Source organism: Mobula birostris, chromosome 1, assembly GCF_030028105.1.
Source record: "Mobula birostris isolate sMobBir1 chromosome 1, sMobBir1.hap1, whole genome shotgun sequence".
NCBI lineage: Eukaryota > Metazoa > Chordata > Chondrichthyes > Myliobatiformes > Myliobatidae > Mobula > Mobula birostris.
Window position 1 is genome coordinate 208,279,038 of NC_092370.1, and position 16,734 is coordinate 208,295,771.

Sequence of the window (16,734 nt, forward strand, 5' to 3'; positions counted from 1 at the left end):
AGGTATACTTGGTAGGTGGGAGGACTCAAATGTGAAATTTTGAGAGTACAGAGTTTGGTTAAGAAGGAGTTGCATGGCAGATATAGCAAGAAGGAGAAAATGGGTGAGGAGTATACTAAATGAAAGAGAAGCCTTAAAAAAGGAAATCAGTAGAGCTAAGAGGTTACTCTAGCAGACAAACTGAAGGAGAATCTCACAGGTTTTAACAGATATTTTAAGAGCAAAAGGATAGCAAGAGGCAAAATAGGTCCTCTTGAAGATCAGAGTGGTCATCTATACATGGAGCTGAAAGAGGTGGGGGAGATCGTCAATAGATTTTTTTTTTTTTTGCATCAATATTTACCTGGGAGAGAGACAGAGTCAATAAAAGTGAGGCAAAGGAGTGTCAACTTCATAGACCCTGTACAGATTACAGGAGGTGTTTGTTGTCCTGAGGCAAATTAGCGTGGATAAATCCCCAGAGCCTTATAAGGTGTTCCCATGGACCTGTGGGAGGCTTGTGCTGAAATTGCAGGGGCCCTTGCAAAGATATTTAAAATGTCCAATGTTCTTACCTATGGGTGAGTGCGTGAGGATAGGGGATAGCTGATGTTCCATTGTTTAAGAAAAGCTCTAAGAATAAATCAGGAAATTATAAGCCAACGAGCCTGACATCAGGAGTGGGTAAGTTATTCAAAGGTATTCTTAAAGACCAGCTATATAAAAATTTGGATAGACAGGGACTGATTAGAGATCGTCGTCGTGTCTTTTGTGCCTGGTAGGTAGTATCTAATCAATCATACTGAGTTTTTCAATGAAGTTTCCAGTAAAGTTGAAGGCAAGGCAGTGGATGTTGTCTACATGGCCTTTAGCAATGCTTTTGACAAGACCCCGCATGGGACATTGGTCAAGAAAGTTCAGTCACTTGGCATTCAAGATGAGGTGGTAAATTAGATTAGGCATTGGCTTTGCAGGAGAAGCCAGAGAGTATTGTAATTGGTTGCCTCTGTAACTGGAGGCCTATGACTAGTGGTACGCTGCAGGGATCAGTGCTGGGTCTTTTGTTTGTCATCCACAACTTATCAACAATGTGGATGATAATGTGCTGAACCCGATCAGCAAATTTATGGATGACACCAAGGTTGATGGTGTAGTGGACAGCAAGGATGGTGTAGTGGACAGCAAACTTGCAGCGGGATCTGGACCAGCAGGAAAAATGGGCTGAAAAATCACAGATGGAATTTAATGCAGATAAGTGTGAGATGTTGCATTTGGAAGGACCAACCATGATAGGTCTTGCACAGTGAGCAGTAGGGCACTGAGGCGTGCAGTGGAACGGAGGGATCTGGGAATACAGGCTCATAATTAATTGAAAGTGGAGTCACAGGTAGTTACGGTTGTAAAGAAAGCTTTTGGCATATTAGTCTTCATAAATCAAGGTACTGAGTACAGGAGTTGGGATGTTAGAGTTGTATAAGAGATTGGTGAGGCCTATTTTGGAGTATTGTGTACCTACAGGAAATATATCAATAAAATTGAAAGAATGCAGAGACAATCTACAAGGATATCACCAGGACTTAACCTGAGTTAAAGGGAAAGGTTAATACGTTAGGACTTTATTCCTGAAAGCATAGAAGAATGAGGAAAGATTTGATACAGGTATACAAGAGACAGGGTATCAGGATCCGGAGCAAGAGCTGATTCTGCAAGTTCTTCACAATGGTCACTCCTCTCTCCATGGCGCTGAGGCTATAAAGACTGCTGCATCAGCTGTGCTCCATGCCTGCTTATATGAACTGATAAGCCGGGCTTTGGGCCTACTCCGGGCTGCTCTGGGTTTAGATCCGAGGACTCCGTTTTGGTTCGGAATGTTGTTCACTTTAATTGCCTGCATGATTTGAAAAAAGCTGTCACTTCCTTGTCATGATGTTGCTTGCGGCTGTGCTGGCACTGGTGGTTGGTTCAGTCGGGGTAAATAAAACCCTTCCAGGAGGAAATGAAGGTTCAGCTTTGTGTTTGATGATCTGCCCAACAAACTTGTGCCTTCGGGAGCACATATCCGCAATTGCTTGATGTGACATCACCCGTGATGACCATCCACGGTTACTTCATAGATCACTTCCCCATCCGTTTGGCAATCTGTTACACAGGGATCATTGTGATTTTGTCTGGCCCACACTGCACTTCTGGGCTTGAATAATTTCACCTGTCGACCAAGATCTGTGTGCCTGCCTTTGTGCACCTGACCATCTGCTGTCTTGGGTATTGGACACTGTCAATATTGTGTCCAACACGGCGCAGTTTTCTTCCTGAAAGTGCTTCAGCTGAGACCTGGGGACTTTATACTTTATTGTCACCAAACAATTGGTACTAGAATGTACAATCATCACAGTGATATTTGATTCTGCGCTTCACACTCCATGGATTACAAATATTAAATATTAAAGATATTAAAAATAGTTAAATTAGTAAATATTAAAAATCTAAATTATAAATCATAAATAGAAAATAGATAAATGGGAAGTAAGATAGTGCAAAAAGTAAGGTAGTTGAGAGATAGGTTATTGTCTTCGCACCATGCCACCAGGTTCTTAATTTCCTCTCTGTACTCAAACTCATCATTACCCGAGATACGGCCTACAGTTGTGTCATCAGCAAACTTATATATTGAGTTTGATGGAAACTTGGCTACACTATCATGGGTGTACATGCAGTGTAATTTGAAATGGCAGCAGAAACGTGTTGAGAGACTTGAATGATGCTGCTTCCCCTCTTGATTTCAGAAGTCACCATTTGAAGGTATCCACAAACCTCTCTACTCGGCCTTTGGACTGTAGACGCTTTGAGTTGAGCTGATGTGGATATTTCCACTGTCCTGGCAGAATGCAGCAAACTGTGAACTGAATTGAGTGTAGTTGTCAGAAACGTGCATTTCTGGCATCCTAAGGCAGCTCAAGATCTGTAGCATCAGTTGAATGGTAGTCTCTGTCATTATTGACTTCATAGGTAATACTTCTGGCTATTTGGAATAGGTATCAACCAGGACAAGGTAGGTACACCCATTGATTGGGCCAGCGAAGACAATATGTGCTTGACTCCAAGATCTGCTAGCCTGAGGTCCTGGTTGTGGGTTGGCTCTACTTGGATTCTTTGCTGCCACAGAGCCCTGAGAATGGTGCTTGCACATGAATGTGATAGCTTTCTCTGTGCCCGGTCAGTACACAAAGAATCTTGTCAGGGCTTTCATTCAAATAATGCCCAGGTGACCATAGTGGAATTGTTTCAGTACTTTTGGTCAAAGTGTTTGTGCAATCACAATTCTGCTCTCAAATATGAGGCAGGAGTCCACAGTTGAGTGTGATGTATGATGTCAGTAGAAGGGTACAACATCTTCCTCAACTTTGACTGGCCATCCATCAAGGTATCTGGAGATGTGCTGAAGAAGAGGATCTATACTTTATACTTTATTGTCACCAAACAATTGATACTAGAGCGTACAATCATCACAGTGATATTTGATTCTGCGCTTCGTGCTCCCTGGAATACAAATCAATAGTAAATATTAAACATTTAAATTATAAATCATAAATAGAAAATAGAAAAGGGAAAGTAAGGTAGTGCAAAAAAACCGAGAGGCAGGTCCAGATATTTGGATCTGCAGCCATTTCTGCTCTGATTTTTCACCTGTGACCGGAAGACCTTCAGCAATATCTGATACAACCTAGTGGACTTCACAATCAACTGAAATTGCAGCCGCAATTCCACCATAAAGATTAAACTGACTGGTCTGTAGTTACTGTATGTCACCTGGTCCAGATGAGATACATCCAAGATTGCTCAGGGGAGGAAACTGCAGGTGTCCTGGCTATAATTGTTCAAATGTATAGATTCAAAAATAATGTCTGAGTGGAAAATTGGAAATGATAAACTCATTCACATAAGGACCAGGAATAAACTCAGTAACTGCAAGTGGGTCAGTTTAATCATGGTGATGGATTGCCTTCTAGAAACAGTAATTAGCAACAAAATCAATAGTAGTCAGGTGCAGAATGATTTGAGAAAGAAAAATGCATAACTAAAGTGTATTTGAAAGCTACAAGGATCAATAAGGGAACTTAAGCTAATATAGTATAAATGGACTAAGTAGTTGGTAAATATATTAAAAAAGTGGTAGTCACGGTACTGACTTTTAGTGAACACTGGACATCATTCTGATCTGAAAAAGAACTTTTCAATATTCCCTTAGTAGGAAAAGGTTTTATCAACTGAGGGAAGTGTGCAAGAGTTCCCCAGATATTGGTACCAGGATTACCAGTTTACTTAATGACTGGGCTATTTTTAATTCATTCAAGGGATGTAGAGTTTGCAGGCTGAGTCTGCATTCACTGCCCATCCCTAAGTGTCCTTGAAGGTGGTGGTGAGCTACTCTTTTGACCTACTACAATTCTTGAGGTGTGAGTGTACTTATACTGCTTTAAGGACGGGAGTTCCAGGATTTTAATCCAGTGGTAGTGAAGGAATGATATATTTACAACATGGGACAAGGTGTGTCCTGGAGTGAACTTCCAAGTGGTGGTATTGCATGCCTTCGCTGCCCTTGTCCTTCTAGCTGGTAGAGGCTCTGGAAGTGAAAGGTGCTGTTAAAGGAGTTTGGTGAGCTGCTGTATTACATCTTTTAGATTCAAACTGTTGAGCGTTGGACGTGGTGTGAGTGAATGGGTGGGGGTGCTATCAAACAGGTTGCTATGATTTGACTGTAAGTGGCCAGATTTCAAATGAAGCTTGGAGATGTAGTGAATTGTGAGGAGGATAATAATAAGCTTTAAAGAGTTATCTATAGGCTGGTGGAATGAATGAGTTGGTGTTACATGAAATTTGATAGTGAGCACTGACGAGTGTGAGGTAAAGAATGAGAAAGGGCAATATAAACCAGAGGAAACAATACCCAAGAGGAATAAATAGAGAGATAGATCTTGGATATATGTGCGTAGTTTGACAATGGCAGGGCTTGTTGAAAATGTGGTTAAAACACAACACACTGGGCTTTATAAAAAGAGGCGTAGAGTACAAAAGCAAATAAGTCACAATTAACCTTTTATAAAACATTAATTCGATCGCAACTGGAGTATTGTGTCCAGTTCTGGGTGTCTTGCTCCATATTCCAAGAAGGATGTAATTTTTATTTATGGAGAGTGTAGGAGAGATGTATTAAAATGACTCCGAGGATGAGGGACTTCAGGTATGTGGATAGACTAGAAATCTAAGGTTGTTTTGGAATGAAATAGGCTGTAAGTGGATCTGAAATAATCTTTTAAAAAGTGTAGGCAATGAAGGAAGAGAAAAACTGCTTCCTTTGGCAGTGGGGTCAATTACTGATCATCATAGATTGTTGGTGAGTGGAAGAACATTTCTTTTATGCTGCATGTTCTTGGGATCTGCAAAACAAATGCAGTGGCAGTGATGGAGGGAAATGCCTAATGTGTGGAATTCAAATTAAACTAAGCATCTCAGTATAAACTCTCTCCGTTCCATTTACATCACATGGTTATGCCAAATGCAGTGCATATTGCTTTACCCAGTGCATTCTCTACCCAAATGTTTAGCTTCAGCGGAATATTATTAGAAACACCAATTTGCAGTGGGGTAACTGGAGATGAAGTCAGAATCATTTATTGAGTCAGAAGTAATTTTACTTTTGTCTTGGGAAGTATTTTATAAATAATTAAGGTTGTATAACTTCCAGTGATTATCCATAAATTTGTAACAAAACATACTTCATTCACCTTTATTTTTACATCTATTCACAACGTCAAAGGACCCATAAATGACTTGATGTACAAGGAAAATGTTAGACACAATATTTATTTGTAGAAGATTGGTAAATTCATATCGAGAGTGTATATATTTTGTAGAAAAATATGGAATTCTCTGTTACATTTTTATATTGTCATGATTTCATTGGGATATATATAATATGTGATTAATGTTGTAAAACTTTAATTTGCAGAGATGAAGCTTTTTCTGTGAGTTCAGTATTTGCATCCGATGTAATTCATGCTACCAGAAAGGATATTCCTTGCATTTTCAAGGTTAGCATTAATCGCTCAAAATAAATCTTAATATGCAGTTCTTGTGATTTGTCCTGGCATATAGAAGTACATGAAATGAGAGTTTCAGTTATGCTTGGAACATTTTATTTTGTTTTCATACCATTCAGGAATAACAGACTCTGTATGAAATCCAATTTGAATAATTTGAATAAAATTATTCTTTGTCAGGAAGCTTCCTCCCATCATCCACACAACATCTCAACCCATTGATTTCTATTACTGATTCATATCTTTCATTGGCCTCTGTCCACGTTATCTTCTTCCACACTTCCCTGTTCATACCTTGGCCCTCCAATGTGATTAGTTCTTTACCCTCAACTCCAGTGGATCCTTTCTTTCATACCCCACACTATTCTCAGACCCATTCCTCTCCCCATCTCACTTTCTCTGCAAAGGCAGGATACTGTGGAAGAGAGAACTATTTTGTACCATTCATTCATAGACACTATGTTGTAATATATTGGACCCTTCCTTCCAGTTATCCAGACCCAGAGTAGGAGGTTCCATTAGAAGTATTGCTACTCAAATCAGTGATTTTGTTTTGCAATTCTGTGGCACAATCCTGCATTACACCACACAGTGAAAAACAGATACTTTTTTAAATTAATAAATGGTCGGCAATATTTGGTTCTTGTGGAAAAATCAAAACAAATGTTGTTCACAGGAAGAAAGATTGATTACTTTTAAATATAATTTATTGATGAATATAACTCCAATTTGTTCAATAGGTGACCACAATGCTCCTCTCCTCGCCACCAAGGACTTGTTCATTGCTTATTCTAACAGAAAGTGAGAGTGAGAAGAGGAAATGGGTTGGAATCTTGGAAGGGCTGCAGAATATCCTACAAAAAAATAAACTTAGAAATAGAGTTGTATATACTCCACAAGAAGCATATGATAGTACACTGCCTTTTATTAAAACAAGCTTATCTGCTGCTGTTATAGGTAAGTTAATTGGCATTTTTTTACTGAATTATAAGTACAATTTCTAACACTAACCTTTAGAGTTTCTTTTTGCACAATCAAACTTAATTTCTTTTTTCCCTCCTAGATCGTGAGCGTATAGCTCTAGGCACAGAGGAAGGACTTTATGCAGTAGAGCTAACACGAGATAGTAAGCTACTAAATAATTGATTTGCTACTTTAATTCAGTAATTGTAACTGAGCAATGTTGCCAGTTTCAAAAATGTGTATTGTAACACTTTGAAACAAATAATAGAAATTAACTTTTCTAAACATTTTACTAAATTCAGAAAGGTTTAAAGAGTCAGCAAATGATTAAAATGTACCTTATTTGCATTATTATGAATTTTGAATGCAGGAAATCTTACACTGTATAAAATTATTTTTCTCTGATTGCAGTGATAATACGTGCAGCTGACTGTAAAAAGGTCCACCAGATTGAACTTATTCCCAAAGAAAATCTAATTGTCCTTATTTGTGGCCGAAACAAACATGTTCATTTTTATCCATGGGCTGCTTTTGATGGACCTGAGACCACCTTTGATGTTAAACTTGCTGAAACAAAAGGCTGTCAGACTATGGTTACTGGATCTTTGCGGCAGAGTGTTGTGAGCTGTCTGTTTGTGGCAGTGAAACGGCAGATCTTGTGCTATGAAACTAGCCGAACTAAGCCTTATTACAAGAAATTCAATGAGATTCAGGCCCCAGGCAACGTGCAATGGATGGCAGTATTTGACGAAAGGTTGTGCATTGGCTACCCTTCTGGATTTTCGCTGCTTAATGTCCAGGGAGATGGACCTTCCATTAACCTTGTAAATCCAATGGACACATCACTTGCATTTCTCTCTCAACAATCTTTTGATGCTCTATGTGCTGTGCGGATTAGCAGCAAAGAGTATTTGCTCTGCTTCAGCCACATTGGGGTATATGTAGATTTGCAAGGCAGAAGATCACGTATGCAAGAATTAATGTGGCCTGCAGTTCCTGTTGCCTGTGGTATGTATAGTTTTTTATGCTGGTTCTTTTCAGGGTTTCTTTTTGGGAATTTTCTGTTTAGTCATGTTCTTTCTCACTTTAGTATAAATTTGTCATCTATAGGAAGCCTAACTCTAGAATTTCCCAAAGCAGTTTCATATAGAAGAAATCTAATAATTATCCATTGAATTGAATTAATATTAAATAATTTGGGCTTCAAGAAGACTGTGTATTCTACACTTCAATTTATTTAACAAGATTTTTAAAAATACAAATATGTAGAGTATTCTCAGGCTTTATTTTCTAAATGGACCAAGATGGATAGACTGAATAATACTGTAACAGAAAACCAACATGGGCTTGATTTGGTGACTAACTCTGTAAAACAAAAACACATACAAAAACATTACCTAATCAGACAGTGAAAGATCTTTCATTAAACTAATTATATTTTCTAAATATTACTTTTGAATAGAAACCTCTAAAGAGTAACTTCTCCTGTGTTTGGATCTACTCTTTGTAGTGAGAGAGTATCCTTAGGAACCTTCAACATTTACTCCATACTCCATAAAGCCCAATGGAATCAGTTTGGAAAATGGCCTGATTTCCACTTATCCTCCCTTAGCTGTTGTTATCAGCACTTGGAAGAAACACTGGAAGTAGGAATAGGAACAGAATATAATCTGGGTTGGTTTTCAGCATCCACCAGTATGTGTTGCCTGGTAATGAATCCACTGATTGAGTTGATCACACATCAGAAGACACAATTGTCAGGCTGGGTTTGAAGCAGGCAGTAGGGTGAATCAATGCAGTAGATAAACTGGCCAGTCTCTGTTCCAAGTGTATTTTATTTTAGGGCTGTTCATCGTTCAGAGTCCTGGCATTGCTGGCGAATCTAGAATTTATTGCCTGTCTCTGATTGCCCTACAGAAGATAGTAATGAGTCAGACTGCTAATCAATTGCACTGCTCATGAAGGTGCTTTCAGAGAGCTTGTGAGTGGGAGTTCTGGCATTTAGACATATCGATGGTGAAGAAGTGAAACATATTTATAGTCAGGATGGTGCACAGCACTTGTTGCTGCTGTGCGTTGTGTTATTAGAGGGTGCAGTTCTGAGAGCTGCTGTCGTTGGAGTAATCTAGAATAACAATTGGAGAGCATTTTCTGGGTAGCATACACTTATAGCTATGGTGTGTTGGTGGTTGAGGGAATTAATGGCATGGTGGTTGGGACATTATTCAAGTACTTTTCTCTATCCTGGGTAGCGTGATGTTGCTGAAGCTGCACTCATCCATTGCTAATGTGCCTTTTTGATGATGGTATATCTTTGGGATGTCAGGAAATGCCTCCATTTGTTATAAACAACTGAACCCTTGACCAAGTCTTGTAGGTGGTTGCATTTGAGATTCTGGTCAGTGGGTTCCCCCAAGACAGCAATGGTAATGTTATAGACTGTCAAGGGTATCTGTTCAGGAGGAGACAACCATTGCCTCATAATCTTGTAGCTCAAATGCTATTTGTCACCTATCAGTCTGTAAGTAAGTGTTATCAAGGATCAAGGTCTTGCTGCATGCAGGTGTGGGCTGATTCAATTGCTGAGAAAATGCAAATTGATTTGAATATTGTGCAGTCATCAGCAAACATGCCCTCTATTGTGGCAGAAGAAAGGTCATTAATGAACCATCTAAGGTTGATTCTTAGACTGTATTTTGAGGAGCTTTGGCAGTAATATCCTGAGTCTTTGATATTTGTGATGTGTGACTTGAGCATTGCTATACTTTACAAATCAACATTAGCTTTACCTGTGCTTACTGATGCCCCAGTTAGTCAAATACTGTATTCATGTCAAGGGCCATCAATCTTGCCTCACCTCTAGAATTCAGCTCTTTGGTCCATGCTTATAATGAGGCTTTGAATTCTGGAACTGAGAGGTCCCAGCAGAACTCAAACAGGGCATCAAAGACCAGGTTATGGGGGAGTATGTGCTACTTGATGGTACAATTGGTGATACCTTGCATCTTTGCCAGATGATTGATTAGCTGGATTGGACATCCATTTTTTTTTTCTAAACAGGCCATACCAGGATAGTTTTCCATATGGTTGTGTTGGTGCCAGTTGTTGTAACAGCTGGAACAACTTGCGTTTAGGTGTACAATATCATAAACATGAGATTCTGCAAACGCTGAAAATATTTTGTAACATGCACAAAATGCTGGAGAAATTCAGCAGGTCAGGCGGCATCTATTGGAGGGGAATAAACAGTCAATGTTTTGGGTCAAGAACTGTTTCTGTAGCTCAACCGTTTAGCATTACATCTAGGGCATTGATTCCCCAGCTTTTCCTCTATCTGTTACTCCATGGCAGTTTTTGTCAAAGTTGCCATCATACAATTGTGGTGGATTAAAATCCTGATTTTACAGTCATCTCATCATCCATCCTATTGTGTTAGTTGGAACAGACATGATTGAACTGGAAGTTCCTAACTAGACATCCATGAGGTACTGATGATCATGTTCAGCAACAGAAATGTATTCCATGAGACTCATCAACCATAATAAGGTGATACTGTGCTGAAGCTGCAAATGGAACAATGTCCATGCTAAACAGCAAAATCAGGAACTTGGACAACAAAACAGCTCATGGAATATGAGCTCCAAGGCATTGTGGTCATCTACTGATGGCAATGTAATGCCAAAGACTGTATTCAGCCAACAGTGCTGAGTGCATTATCTATTTGACAGCAGCAGAAGGAAGAGAATTCCAAAATGAGAAGAAGTTGCATTATATCTGCCTGAGAGAGATGGCTTCTTATAAGCCATTGTTCTTAATTTCATCTGTCAGGATAGCTGAGAGTCTTGTATGTTTCATTTGTCTCCTCTCAATCTTCTAGACATCATTGAATTCAAGCCTGTTCTCTCTAAGCTTTTCTCAAATGACAACCAGTCCTTCAAGGCATTTCTCTGGTAACCTCTAAAATGCCTCCAAGGTATAACCGTCTTTCTTTAAATAAGGGGACAAATAATATAAACAGTGATGCAGATGTGATCTCATTGAGGCCCCATAACTGAAATAGCAAATCAGGGACAGTCATCCTCTAGAAATAAGTGGAAAAATTCTTAAAGGTTTCTTCAATTGTTCTGTCTGTATGCTAGCCCTTTGGCGCACGATGCTGTGCCGAACGCGTACTTACTTTAGAAGTTACCTAGGGTTACCCATAGCTCTCTCTTTTTCTAAGCTCCATGTACCTATCCAGGAGTCTCTTAAAAGACTCTATCAAATCCACTTCCACCACCTTCACCGGCAGCCCATTCCATGCACTCACCACACTCTGCGTAAAAAGAAAAAAAACTTATCCCTGACGTCTCCTCTGTACCTACTTCCAAGCACCTTAAAACTGTGCCCTCTCGTGTTAGCCATTTCAGCCCTGGGAAAAAGCCTGGCTATACAGATGGTCAATGCCTCTCATTATCTTATACACCTCTATCTGGTCACCTCTCATCCTCCGCCGCTCCAAGGAGAAAAGGCCAAGTTCACTCAACCTGTTCTCAAAGGGGATGCTCCCCAATCCAGGCAACATCCTTGGAACTCTCCTCTGCACTCTTTCTATGGCTTCCACATCCTTCCTGTAGTGAGGCGACCAGAACTGAGCACAGTACTCTAGTTGGAGTCTGACCAGGGTCCTATATAGCTGCAACATTACCTCTCGGCTCCTAAATTCAATTCTATGATTGATGAAGGCCAATATACCGTACGCCTTCTTAACCACACAGTCAACCTGCGCAGCAGCTTTGAGTGTCCTATGGACTCGGACCCCAAGATCCCTCTGATCCTCCACATTGCCAAGAGTCTTACCATTAATACTATATTCTGCCGTCATATTTTACCTACCAAAATGAACTACCTGACACTTATCTGGGTTGAACTCCATCTGCCACTTCTCAGCCCAGTTTTGCATCCTATTGATGTCCCGTTGTATCCTCTGACAGCCCTCCACACTATCCACAACACCTGCAACCTTTGTGTCATCAGCAAATTTACTAACCCATCCCTCCACTTCCTCAAAGGTCATTTATAAAAATCACGAAGAGAAGGGGTCCCAGAACAGATCCCTGAGGCACACCACTGGTCACTGACCTCCATGCAGAGTATGACCTGTCTACAACCACTCTTTGCCTTCTGTGGGCAAGCCAATTCTGGATCCACAAAGCAAGGTTCCCTTACAATCAGGCTTGTAAGGCACGACCTACTTTTGACAAAGCCTTGCTGACTATTCCTAATCATATTACGCCTCTCCAAATGTTCATAAATCCTGTCTCTCAGGATCTTCTCCATCAACTTACCAACCGCTGAAGTATGACTCGCTGGACTATAATTTCCTGGGCTGTCTCTACTCCCTTTCTTGAATAAAGGAACAACATCTGCAACCCTCCAATCCTCCGGAACCTCTCCCATCCCCATTGATGATGCAAAGATCATTGCCAGAGGATCAGCAATCTCCTCCCTCGCCTCCCACAGTAGCCTGGTGTATATGTCATCTGGTCCCAGTGACTTGTCCAACTTGATACTTTCCAAAAGCTCCAGCACATCCTCTTTCTTAATGTCTATGTGCTCAAGCTTTTCAGTCCACTGTAAGTCATCCCTGCAGTCGCCAAGGTCCTTTTCCGTAGTGAATACCGAGGCAAAGTATTCATTAAGCATATCTGCTATCTCCTCCGGTTCCATACACATTTTTCCACTTTCACACCTGATTGGTCCTATTCTCTCACATCTTATCCTCCTGCTCTTTGCATACTCGTAGAATGCCTTGGGTTTTCCTTAATCCTGCTCACCAAGGCCTTCTCATGGCCCCTTCTGGCTTTCCTAATTTCATTCTTAAGCTCCCTCCTGCTAGCCTTATAATTTTCTAGATCTCTGTCCTTACCTAGATTTTTGAACATTTTGTAAGCTTTTCTTCTTGACTAGATTTTCAACAGTCTTTGTACACCACAGTTCCTGTACCCTACCATCCTTTCCCTGTCTCATTGGAACGTACCTATGCAGAACGTCACGCAAATATCCCTAAACATTTGCCACATTTCTGCCGTACATTTCCCTGAGAACATCTGTTCCCAATTTATGCTTCCAAGTTCCTGTCTGATAGCTTCATATTCCCCCTTACTCCAATTAAACACTTTCTTAACTTGTCTGTTCCTATCCCTCTCCAATGCTGTGGTAAAGGAGATAGAATTATGATCGTTTTCTCCAAAATGCTCTCCCACTGAGAGACCTGACACCTGACCAGGTTCATTTCCCAATACCAGATCAAGTACAGCCTCTCCTCTCTTATCTGCATATTGTGTCAGGAAACCTTCCTGAACATACCTAACAAACTCCACCCCATCTAAGCCCCTTGCTCTAGGAAGATGCCAATCGATATTGGGGAAATTAAAATCTTCCACCACGACAACCCTGTTGTTATTACACCTTTCCAGAATCTGTCTTCCTATCTGCTCCTTGATGACCCTGTTACTATTGGGTGGTCTATAAAAACATCCAGTAGAGTTATTGACCCCTTCCTGTTTCTAACTTCCACCCACAGAGACTCAGAAGACAATCCCTCTGTGACTTCCTCCTTTTCTGCAGCCATGACACTATCTCTGATCAGCAGTGCCATGCCCCGCCTCTTTTGCCTCTCTTCCTGTCCTTTCTGAAACATCTAAAGCCTGGCACATTCAGCAGCCATTCCTGCCCCTGAGACATCCAAGTCTCTGTAATAGCCACAACATCACAGCTCCAAATACTGATCCACGCTCTAAGTTCATCCGCTTTGTTCATGATGTTTCTTGCATTAAAATAGACACATCTCAAACCATCAGTCTGAGCGCATCCCTTCTCTATCACCTGCCTATCCTCCCTCTCAAACTGCCTACAAGCTTTCTCTATTTGTGAGCCAAACACCCTTCCTCCATCTCTTCAGTTTGGTTCCCACCCCCAGTAATTCTAGTTTAAACTCTCCCCAATAGCCTTAGCAAATCTCTCTGCCAGGATAATGGTCACCCTTGGATTCAAGTGTAACCCGTCCTTTTTGTACAGGTCACGCCTGCCCCAGAAGAGGTCCCAATGATCCAGAAATCTGAATCCCTGCCCCCTGCTCCAATCGTGTTGCTTCTATTTATCGTGCTAAAAAGGATAATTGACCAACCCCTCCCCTCTTGTCTTCTCCTATCATTTCAGATCTCCCCCTCCCCCTTTTAAATCTCTTACTATCTCTTCTGTCAGTTAGTCCTGATGAAGGGCTCCAGCCCAAAACGTTGACTGTACCTCTTCCTGTAGATGCTGTCTGGCCTGCTGCGTTCACCAACATTTTTTGCGTGTGTTACAGCTCTATATGCCCACTTACTTAACTTATCTATGTCCTTTACAATCTCTTTGTTCTACTCTCAATCCAATAACTTTAGATTCTCTATTGTATTGTTTGATTGTCAACTGTGACTTTGTTGATTGTACCCCTATCTCTGAGCTAGGAGGCTGTGTTCACGAATCACTCCAGAATTTCTAATGCAGTACAAAAGGTATGCAATTTTATTTGGAGTGTCATCTTTCACATGAGACATTAAACTGTTGTAATATCTTTTAAACCTATACGAAGATTTATTGAATTTACACTTACAATGGTTGTAACCTGTGGCTGAAATTCTCATGCATGGGTTAAGCCAATTTTGTACGTATTTCACTGGAGATACACCCTTCACTCAATTTGACTGATCATGTGCTTTTTGTGCCTATACCAGGTTATGCTACTTCATATCTAACAATCTACAGTGAGTATGGTGTGGATGTTTTTGATGTGAACACCATGGAATGGGTCCAAACAATTCCTCTTAGAAAGGTATTGTAGGTGGTTGCAGTTCCTAATACAAAGATCTGTTCTTACAGTGACATTACTCGGCTTCAATTGTGCATTAACAAGTATTATTTTATTGTTGTGACTAGATCCGACCATTAAGTAGTGATGGCACACTAAATCAGCTCAACTCAGAACCTCCAAGGTTAATATATTTCAAGAATAATTTTTCAGGTTAGTTTTATTAATTTCATTTAGCCATATTGAAATTGTAATGTTTTTCCATACGTTTTGGGGAATTGTTTCAAAACAATCTTGTGGAATGTTGAATCCTTGCCATTTTATCCTGAACAAAATTGTGCTTTACCCATTTAGATCATTATGTGCCTTCACTTTTAAGAGGCATTAGCATCCAGAAAATAAGGGATTTGATCAGGGACAACAGATTTTCCCTTGGATATGCAGTATTTATTCTTGTTTTGTTTATTTAAAATTTCTAACAATCTCATTTGCATTTTGCAAGTCTAAATTGAGAAACTACAAGTAAAGGAACACAACATTGTGTGTAATAACACTATGGTACATTTTTCAGTAATTATTTTGTTAAAGGGTGAACAGTCTCTTATGGAAAACAAGGTAAAACATCTCTATGTGCTACACTAAGTTTGTATTGCAAAAAGTCTTCAGACTTGATTTTGTTTTGTGCTGATGATTGTGGAGTTCTGATTATTATTCCTGGAACAGCAAGTAAAAATAATAATAGAGCTATTACTCTGACTGCTCATCCTGGAGAGAAAATTACACAAGAAAATATCAAATGAAGAACAGATAATTTATAGCTTGCCAGAATACAGTACTTGAAATGATCTGGAAGGCTACCTGTGTCATTTCTGCTGCAGCTACTATTGAGCTGACTGTCTAAGCAGCAAAGCTTTTGGAATGTATCTGAATGTCCTGAGATTCAAAAGTATTTAAAAATAATTTAGCAAATTAATAATTATTATAGGAGTTGTACATCCTGCAGATGCTAGTGTTGAGAGTTGCTGGCTTATAAACACTGAAAACTTACTGCATGGTAAGGAAAATGTTATATAATAAAAACACAAGTGTATAGTAAGAAGTGAAACTAAAAAGCCTTGGGTGCACTTACCAGCAACATCCAAAACCACTTGGTAAATTCACCATGGCCTGCTTGTGTCATATGCTGTTTAGCTCCTATCTGCTATCACTATCCTACTTACTAAAGAATGGTGAAATGTATGAATCCAATTGCTAGAAATGACACATAATTTAAATGTAACAAACACTCTTTTGTTGTTTTTTTTTTAATTTACCATAAAATAAGAGTTCTAAATCTGGGGTCCACGGACCCCTCAGAAAATGGTAAGGCTCCATGGCATAAAAAAGGTTGGTAACCTCTGCCATAAAAGACCATTTAAAATATTTTGAACTGGACAGGACTACTTTAAACAATCTCACAACTGTAAAAAGTTTCCATTGAAATAAATAAGCTGTGGGTGCTGCACCAGGTCAAATCTGTTGAAGAATCGCAGCAAATCTACTATCAGATTTACTCCCTAGATTCAGTAGGCAAGTGTAGAACTGCCACATTTTAGTGCATGAACCACAGTTCCAAATCTGGTGTGTTTGCAGGCCTGCGTGCTACCAGTTCACATGGAACTGCCATCCTACCATTAGGTTTGTCTCATTATTTGCTACTTTAAATCAATTAGTTACCAGATACTTATTTTATTTAAAAGGCTTCTCAGTTCTCTTATACTAGGAGTTGATGTATTTTTTTCTCATAGATTGTATATTATACACAATTCCTCACTTTTAGAAATGTAACTTTTGTAGGATTAGTGTATAGTCCTGCAAGCACTC

At 39.8% G+C, this 16,734-nt stretch overlaps 1 protein-coding gene across 1 annotated transcript in view; it reads left to right on the top strand.

Moving 5' to 3' along the window:
- Nucleotides 1-16,734, top strand: part of cdc42bpb (CDC42 binding protein kinase beta (DMPK-like)) — a 198,302-nt gene that overhangs the window by 173,948 nt on the left and 7,620 nt on the right. The window contains exons 27-32 of the mRNA XM_072270164.1: nucleotides 5,987-6,068; nucleotides 6,818-7,034; nucleotides 7,141-7,203; nucleotides 7,452-8,048; nucleotides 14,798-14,895; nucleotides 15,000-15,084. Of these exons, the coding sequence (XP_072126265.1) occupies nucleotides 5,987-6,068; nucleotides 6,818-7,034; nucleotides 7,141-7,203; nucleotides 7,452-8,048; nucleotides 14,798-14,895; nucleotides 15,000-15,084 (1,142 nt within the window). The remainder of the gene's footprint in view (nucleotides 1-5,986; nucleotides 6,069-6,817; nucleotides 7,035-7,140; nucleotides 7,204-7,451; nucleotides 8,049-14,797; nucleotides 14,896-14,999; nucleotides 15,085-16,734) is intronic.